General features: G+C 32.4%; 1 protein-coding gene across 2 annotated transcripts; it reads right to left on the bottom strand.

Moving 5' to 3' along the window:
- Nucleotides 1–3,880: 3,880 nt before the first annotated feature.
- Nucleotides 3,881–7,833, bottom strand: LOC105115864 (peter Pan-like protein). Of its 2 annotated transcripts, none has more exons than XM_011012922.1 (8): nt 7,614–7,833; nt 7,210–7,296; nt 6,904–7,086; nt 6,466–6,696; nt 5,853–5,945; nt 5,581–5,768; nt 4,616–4,809; nt 3,881–4,232 (listed from the first exon to the last, which is right to left on the bottom strand). In XM_011012922.1, exons 2-8 carry the CDS (start codon nt 7,225–7,227, stop codon nt 4,156–4,158), a joined length of 984 nt encoding a protein of 327 aa, XP_011011224.1. In that variant the 5' UTR covers nt 7,228–7,296; nt 7,614–7,833; the 3' UTR covers nt 3,881–4,155. The 2 variants fall into 2 exon arrangements, with proteins under 2 accessions (XP_011011224.1, XP_011011225.1); XM_011012923.1 differs by having other exon boundaries at nt 7,210–7,287.
- Between the last annotated feature and the right edge of the window lie 1,048 nt (nt 7,834–8,881).

Here is an 8,881-nt window from a genome sequence, read left to right as displayed (position 1 = left end):
ATAGGTTATAAATTATAATGAAAAATCAAGAAAATAAGGGAGGAAAGACTATGTTTTCATTCTTTAAACTAAGCAAGCAAATATCAACCAGTAAAGGACATTCTCCATCCAATATTGATATCTCAAATCATAATGACCAACTCCCTTTCAAATCTTAGAGAGTTAAAATTGATATTAATACTCTTGAACGAGATTCTAGAATACAAATGATATTAATACTCTTGAACGAGATCCTAGGATACAAACTTCATTGTGACATCCTATTAATCAACAAGATGAAATTAAAAAAGCTTATATCAAAATGGGTCCATATCAACTTAAGTTAATAGAGTATCCGAGGACTAAATTAGGGAGACAATATTGTTGATTTTAATACACTTAGTTTGATCAATTTCCTTAGTTAGAGTATTCCCCATCAAAGGATACAATATTTTGTTTTCCATGCTTTATCTTTGAAAAGAAAGTGTCTCGTCATCCCATATTCACCACCGAAAGCTTTAAAAGTTGGAAGATGATTAATGATGGGGTTAGATGTGTATTTTTTATACATGTGGGAAGTCCCACTTTACCATATAATAATGGTGTGAAATCTATTGAAGATTTAATGAAAGTAAGTAGACATATTGATAAAGTGTTGAATGAAAAAAATATTGAAGAAGTTCAAAAAATCAGTTGCAACTTAGAATAACAATTAAAAGTGTTTGATGGCTTAGCTTACAAGCATGTGCATTTAGAGGTCATGATGAATCTTCAGCTTCTAATAATTGGGGCAATTTTGTAGAGATGATAAGACTTATGAGGACATTAAATGTTGACATTGATGATGTTGTCTTAGAAAAAGCTCCAGAAAATACAAAGTATCCCTCACCGACTATTCAAAAACAGATTTTGCATATTCTCGCGAACAAAGTGAGGAAAAGGATTTATAAAGAAATTAGAGACGCAAAATTTTGCATTTTGGTTGAGAAGCTAAAGATGCATCAATAAGGATTTGTAAAGAAATTAGAGACGCAAAATTTTGCATTTTAGTTGAGAAGCTAAAGATGCATCAAATAAAGAACAAATGGCTATTATTTTGAGATTTATTAACATTCATGGTTTTTTACTAGAGTGTTTTTTAGATATTGTGCATGTTTCAGATACTACCTCTTTATAACTTGCATATTCTCAATATCCGAGGTCAAAGGTATGATGTGCTAGTAAAATATGGTGCATGGGACAGATAAACTTTATTTCTTAAAGATTATCTTTATGCATATTATGTACACTGTTTTACTCATTGACTACAACTGACATCTCCGAGGTCAAAGGTATGATGTGCTAGTAATATATGGTGCATGGGATAGACTACAAGCTTTATTTCTTAAAGATTGTCTTTATACATATTATGTATACTGTTTTGCTCATTTACTACAACTGACATCGTTAAAGGTATCTTATATTTTTAGATATATTATTATAAAACATGCTTTAGTTAAGGAGTTATTGATACTTCAAGTGCAAAATGATGATATAAAACCATGATAAAAATGCACTTTTAAGTACTAATCAATAGCTAATAAAAAACATGAGACTGGTAGAAGGGCTAATCAAATTGATAATTTATATTGAAGTAAAACTACTCAGTGAAGCTCTCATTTTGATTCTATTTACAACTGAATAGATATGCATGATACAACTATTATTGTGCTTAAAAGTATGGTTCAAAAGGTATCTTTTAACTCTATACATGGAGAAGCTGGTGATTGTTTGATTGTGATGAAATCTTTTGAATTTATATTCATCTTATATTTGATGCATAAAATTATAAGGATTACTGATTTACTTTGTTGAGTTTTGCAGCAAAAATCTTTTGATATATTAAATATAATGGATCTTATATCAACTACTAAATTATTGTGTTAAACTTTTAGAGATTCCGGATTTGATCTTCTCCTTGCAAATGTGCAATTTGTTTGCATAAAATATGAGATTGACATATCACGTATGAATGCTTCGTATAAAAAGGTTTCAAGTTGTTTATGTCAGAAACAAAGATCAATGATAATTTACTAATATTATTATTATGATATATTTAACTCAATAATAGATTTTTAGTTGGAAAAATTAAATTCTAAATTCAGTCATGTGATAGTGGAATTCTTTGTATTTAGCTATGTTTTAAAACCTAAAGACAATTTTAAATCATTTAAGGATGATGATATTTACAAGTTTGTTGAAAAATTTTATCCTAGAGATTTTAATGAATAAAAGATGTATCATTTGATATCCAGTTAGAGCATTATCAAATTGATGTAATTCATCATAAAAGCTTTCAGAATATGTATATCATTTCTGAATTATCTTGATGATTAACTTAAACAAATAAGTCGCAACACTATTATTTGATTGATAGGCTAATTCGTCTTTATGATTAACTTAAACAAATAAGTCGCAACATTATTATTTGATTGATAGGCTAATTCATTTTTTTTTTACTTTACTTGTTTCCACTACCACTACAGAGTGAACATTTTCAGTTATAAAACGTCTTAAAATTGTGTGTCATAATAAAATGAAAGAGGAGTTCTTAATAGATTCTATGATGATATTACATTGAACAAGAGCTTGTTGAAAATATTGATTCAGATTTAATCATAGATAAATTATATTCTACAAAACATCGAAGGGTGCAACTTTAATAATGTAATTTATTTTTATTTTTATTTTCAATTTTATATACTTAATATATATGTATATATATTTTATGTTATGTATTTGGATTGAAACTTTTTATTAAATTAATAAATTTATATATATAAGTTAATGATTGATCGTAAAAAATAATTTATGTGTATTTGTATTGTAGTTCATGGTAGAAAAAATTTCTAACTCTGTCTCTAATAATAAATCCTTAATAATATAAGATAAAACTAGTAATATAACTTATATTAGATAAAATGTTTTAAGGATAATATTTTTTTTTAATATAAATAACCTGTGATAGACTTTATATTGATCGGTTAGGTTTAGTGTAATAATATTAGATACACATTTCCCGTTGAAAGAACGACAGGTTAGATATTTGTTTTTTTTTCTTAGGTGGTTACGTCAAGTAGTCAAGTAGCGACAGTTCAGGCTATTGCATCACCTCGTGCAAGAAAGCCTAGTTTTATGCTTGGACAAGACTCAGTGCTGCCATAGCTTTAACCACCACCTTTCTTTTGCTTCTTTTTAGTCCCTGAAACCTGGTTAAGGACAATCGCTTCTTATTTTCTGATGAGCACCCATTTACCATGTTTTTATTCTTGGACACCCTGAAAAGTTTGTTTTGAGCGTGCTGGCATGGAAAATAAGCTCCTCAGCACCTGCAGCCTCGACCTGCGATGAGCTGCCCTTGCCAATTGACAGCTTTAAGCACCATTGCCCTGTGCATGACCACCTAATTTGGCAACTGCAACACTCTGGCTTGCACTGTTTGCTATTTCATGCTCTCAAGTTAAATCCTTCTGCAAAGACTATCGGTGAAGCAGTCCCCTAAAATCAGATTGTTGGTCGCATTATGACCGAGCTGTTTCTTCAATCCTTGAGTGTCCGTCTTGCCTTCCGAGCCAGAAAGCAAGAGGGCTTGGAGTTCCACCACGGACTCATCCCAATAGTTGCGTCTGTCCGAAGGGGGCCTTCTTTCGTTCGAGCACCTCTGTATGAGATTTTTCGTTGTGGATTTAGCTTTTAACTGTGAAGTTTGATTGTTAAAATCCTTGAAAATACATACAACGCCTTTTTTCTTTTTGCTGTTAGCTTGCTTTGCATTAGAGAATAAAGAGAAGGTTGTCCCCATGCTTCTCTTCTTTCTCCCTTTTTTACTTCTTTTTTCCAGGGCGTCTAGGTTAAAGAAAAATTATAGGAACTTTCTTCTTCCATGGCGATGGAAAATGAGAGCAACACCAATTACTACTTTCGTTTAAGTGAGAGAAAAAAAACATTCACCTGTTATAACTCGAACAAAACAAAAAAAATACAATAAAATGTGTGATGCCACTGCCACAAAACTAACAAAAAATTTCCAAATTAGCATCCTCTCACTCGGGCACCTTTGAGTTAGGAACACCCACCCATAATCACCACCAATTGACATCAAATGTTTACTGCCCATCACTCAATTTGCTGACTTGACTAGTCGCTATCTTCATCATCTCCAGCATCTTCCTCATTGTTCTGATTCGTTTCCTGCCTTTGCTCACTTGCAGTTCCTGTATAAATGAACATTAAGATGTGAATCTAATAATCCAGTGTTTTCAAAACGGGATGACTGGTGCAAAGAATGGCAAAATTTTCAAGACAGAGAGAACAGAGGACAAAGGGGGTATGTTTGAGAATATAGTAGTGATTCCAGTTCAAAATACTTTTTACTTAGAATTGCATCAAAATAATGTTTTTAAATTTTTTAAAAATTATTTTTAATATTAATATTTCAAAACAATCTAAAAACATAAAAAATTAATTTTAAAATAAAAAAATCAATTTTCAGGGGAATGCGGTTTGAACCGCATTGCCGAACAGGCTGTACCACACTGTTTGGATCATGCATATTCCATGAAGAAAATCAAGGTCGCAATCTATACAATAAACATACCATATTCACTGAAGATGACATCACCAGAACATAATCCTTCCTCAATCTTAACAAGTTGAAGAGCCATTCTGGGTCCAATCTCCTGGACCTTCACAGCGCTTTTTGTAGAAGCTTTATTAACTCTACCAAGATCATTAGCCAAAGTTACTGTAGCCGCTTCATCATCTCCTTCACTTTCTGATCCATAACCAGCCCTTCACAGATCACACAAAAATGAAACAAAATGAAAAGACCACAGCTAATAATAACTATAACATATTATAAAACTGAGTTTCATATCCTATTTTCCATGCTTGTTTCTCTTTTTATTCAATTTGATGATGATTTTATGGCATGGATAAGCTTAGACTGGGGTAGGCTGGGTCATTATTTAGCACAAATAAAGCCTAATGCCATAAGAATGTTTTTCCCTCAAAACCAGTCTTACAGTGGTGGAATAACTTGACATGTTCCATCAACTTAATTCAACCACAAAAGGTTTGGTCAGTATATAACCAAACCATTAATTCTTTTCTTTATCCTCTTCTGTAATTTCTAATAGGATGTCATAACTTTTGAAATCCTTGTGCTTCCATTTAAGACATGCTAGCAATGATAACATGAACTACTACTAAAGAAAGGAAACACGTAACTAGCTATCCTATAATGCACATTGTCTTCATTATTTAGCGAACACACTTTCTTAGCAGATTCAAATGCCGACTCCAAGTAAGTTCTCTATAAATATCATAATTGACCTAGAATTGGAAACCAGAAAGCCACACGGAATACTGAAATTGATGAACGAAATAAAATGTAATTACTGTAGCCTAACTATGAAAGTCCACACACAATCATAGCAACGAATAAATTTGCTTTGCATATTCAAAACATGACAAATTAATGGAACAAACTCTTATTTTTCACATGTTAACTTATCATGTTTGATGTCAAAAATAAAAACATAAATAAGTAAACATTCTTACTTTGTGACAAAGTCGCTCACATCTTGGAGATTTCTAAGATCAGGAACCTGGCGGTTCTGCACAAACTTTCTGAGTCTACGGGAGACACCTACAGGCTGGAGTCTGATGGAATAATGCCGAAAATCAATAAGTTTTGTGTCTTTATTGTAATTAAGTAACACAATTCTCTGGCAAGAAGAAAGTTTGACCTGAAACATCCCACTAGAGTGTATTAGGAGGGGAAACAGTCTTGGCTGATTCTAAAATTTAAATAGAATTGCTTAAGCACTTACAGTATTAATATCAATTGCTGGAAAGATATTCTGAAACATTACAGTTGTGAGTTTTAAATGTTGTTCTCCAGACCCGAAACCAGAAAGAACAATCTGTCAAAACGACATAAATCAATATTTCAAGGGACAGGTCAAAGACGTGCAAATTGATAATTCAATCACCCATTTAAAACAAGTCCATAATATGTTTTAGACTCAAGTGTGAAAAAGTGGACACAGGGGGGCTGCAGCCTCAATAATAGAGTTGCAACAATGAGATGTGCTGCATTGAAATCTTAACAGTATCTCATTTAGTTAAGATTCAAAACCAGTAATATTTTTATAGAAATGAAGAATAGAACAGCATATAGAGTCTAGAAGAAAAATCAAGCAGATGGCCTTCAATTTTCATTAGGATTCATGTAGTATACATCTGTCAACAGATAACAGTGCCCAGAAAACCCCACACTCTAGGACGCAATTCTTAAGGCTTGATTGAAAGTCAACACACCTGGCTACCAGCGTTGCAAAATGCTGGTCATATCCAGTAAACAAGACATGAATCAAAATAAACAATCAGTTTCAAAAGTGAAATGAATGACTGCTTGCATGTGTCTGGAGAGAGAAAAATTACCAAAGGGGCATTTTTGAAAAGATCCTGCGGACATCTAGGGCGCAATTGAGATTGAGCAACATCAGCTGCCAGTGAATACTCATGTATCTTAAACGTAAGAGTTGGGCCTTGTGGGGTCCTTGCAACCCTCAGATATGGTGCAGTTTCAGTTTTTGACAATATAAGGAAATGAGAAACACCCATAGGCCCAGCAACATTCAAGAAGTCTTTGAGACTATTCCGTTTCTTCTCCTGAAACCAAAATGCAAAATGTTAGAAACAAATCAGTGTATTCAACAATTAAAATAAAACCACGTGAGAATTAAACGCTCTCATATACGGAAAAAAAAAGTAAAAGAGAAGCTGCTAGGAGAGACCAATTCGGCACTTATTTCTCAATACAAACAATTGATGTACATAGAAAAGGAGCTTGGAGGGGAGGAAAAAAAAAACTTCCACCTTAAGCTTGAGAGCAGTGTAGGGAAGCATCAACTTCCTCAAGTCCATCTGAAGCTGCCTGAGAGAGCCAGGCAACTTCCCTCTCGCAAAAACAAAGCTCTTAGGTATCTTATCACCAGTGATATGATCGACATTGGCCTGCTTCTTTTTCACTATTGGCTTCACAAACATCTTCCTCTTTTTCTATATTAATTCCAACAACAAAAATAATAACCATGGACCCATTAGGCAAAAGAAGACATGAGCACCCAAAAAAGAAAATTGAAACTCGATTCAGTTTTGAATTCCTCGGTATCATTAACTTACATTTCGTATACGAGCCATTGCTTTATCAGACACTGACAATCTGAATTTCAATCAAAGCTTCAAATCTTCCTAAGGAAGCTACAGCACCTTGAATGAAAGGATAATAGGGTAAGAATAATTATAAAAAAGATAATAGAACGCTTATAGAAACAAACCCTAGGGTTTTTTTTAAAAAAAAGCCATAATTCAAATTGAATAAGACAGATTAAGGAGCTATATGAATTTTGGCTAATTTGACTTCAAAATCAGTAAAATTGAAATTCGATGGAGTAATAGGCAACATGTATTTTCTACTCCTAACATAAGCTTGCCTTTCTTACACAAGTTCCAAACCCCAAACAGCAAATATTAGCCTGAACAAAAGTAACTGATGAAGAAAGGTTAAGAAGAAGAGAGAGATTAACCAGTTGAAATTGATCTTATAGCTCTACTGCTTGGATTTCTACGGACAGTGAGAGAGTGAGAGACTTAGGAAGGAGGACTTCAAGGGAGAAAGAGGGGCGAGACAGGCGCTGATGGCGGCAGAGAGCCAAAAATCCTTAAACCCACGCTAAAACCCAGTTTGCCTCTTCTTCTTTTTTTATTTTCTTTTTTCAAAAACGAGTTGGCTTTTAAAGAAAAAAATAAAAAAGAAGAAGAAGAAGAAGAACGAATTGAAAGGACCTATCTAATTTAAGTTTTTTAACGTGTAAACAGAAGCAAAAGGTCGAGTTTGCTCAGCATGTAATCCCTGGTAGATTTCATTGTGGTCCCTCAAGTTTGAATAAATTCAATAATCATTTGATTTACAATCCTATATTTCCTTTTCTATTATTATTTTTGCACATGGGAAAATTGAATGCCGAAAAAATGTTGAAAATTAAATCAGCGTTTGCTGACAGTACTTGTGCTTCTTTCAAAATAAATAAGGTTAAGCAGGCGTGCCTCCCCTTCTACCGGTGTGCTAGGCCTGGTGTTTTTCTATATTGTTTTTTGATACTTTGAAAAAATTTATTAGATCTATTTATTTTTTAATTTTGATAAAGTTATTAAATGTACTTACAAATTTTTATTTGAATTTTATTATTTTTTCAGTTATTATTACATGAACACTAATAATAAATTATTTATGAAAATTCTATTTAGTTTGTTTTTTTATCTTCAACATAATTTTATTATATTTATGATTTTTTAAATTTTCACTCTAAGATATTATCTTGTTATTATATTTATGATTTTTTTAATTTTCACTCTAAGATATTATCTTAATATTTTTTATTAATTTGTTGTAATAATCATGGAAACAATAATTTAAGTTAAAAATCTTGCGAGATATATTAATAGAAAAATCAATTTTAATTAAAAAAGGTTTTTTTTAAAAAAAACAATTCAATATCACCACCAAAACATTCCAGGATTAGATTGCCACTGGCCACCAAAATCATATTTTTACCCTACGGAGATAGGAAGGCCAAGAAGAGAGACTGGTTCCTCTGAAAAGTTTTTCCAGGTTCCAGGTGTTCATAGCGCAAATTTTAGCCCCCTTGAAACATTATTCATTAATATTCATCAAACAGATTCTCAAGCTGCCATGTTTTTCTTCTGTGAAGTACCAGAGGTAACGAACAAATCTGTCAGGAGGAAATGAAAAATCTCCGCTGTAGAAACAATGTCAAGGCCTGACAAAATGAAA

Source organism: Populus euphratica, unplaced genomic scaffold (assembly GCF_000495115.2).
Source record: "Populus euphratica unplaced genomic scaffold, PopEup_1.0 scaffold787.1, whole genome shotgun sequence".
Taxonomy (NCBI): Eukaryota; Viridiplantae; Streptophyta; class Magnoliopsida; order Malpighiales; family Salicaceae; genus Populus; species Populus euphratica.
This window is presented reverse-complemented; position numbering and strand designations above follow the sequence as displayed.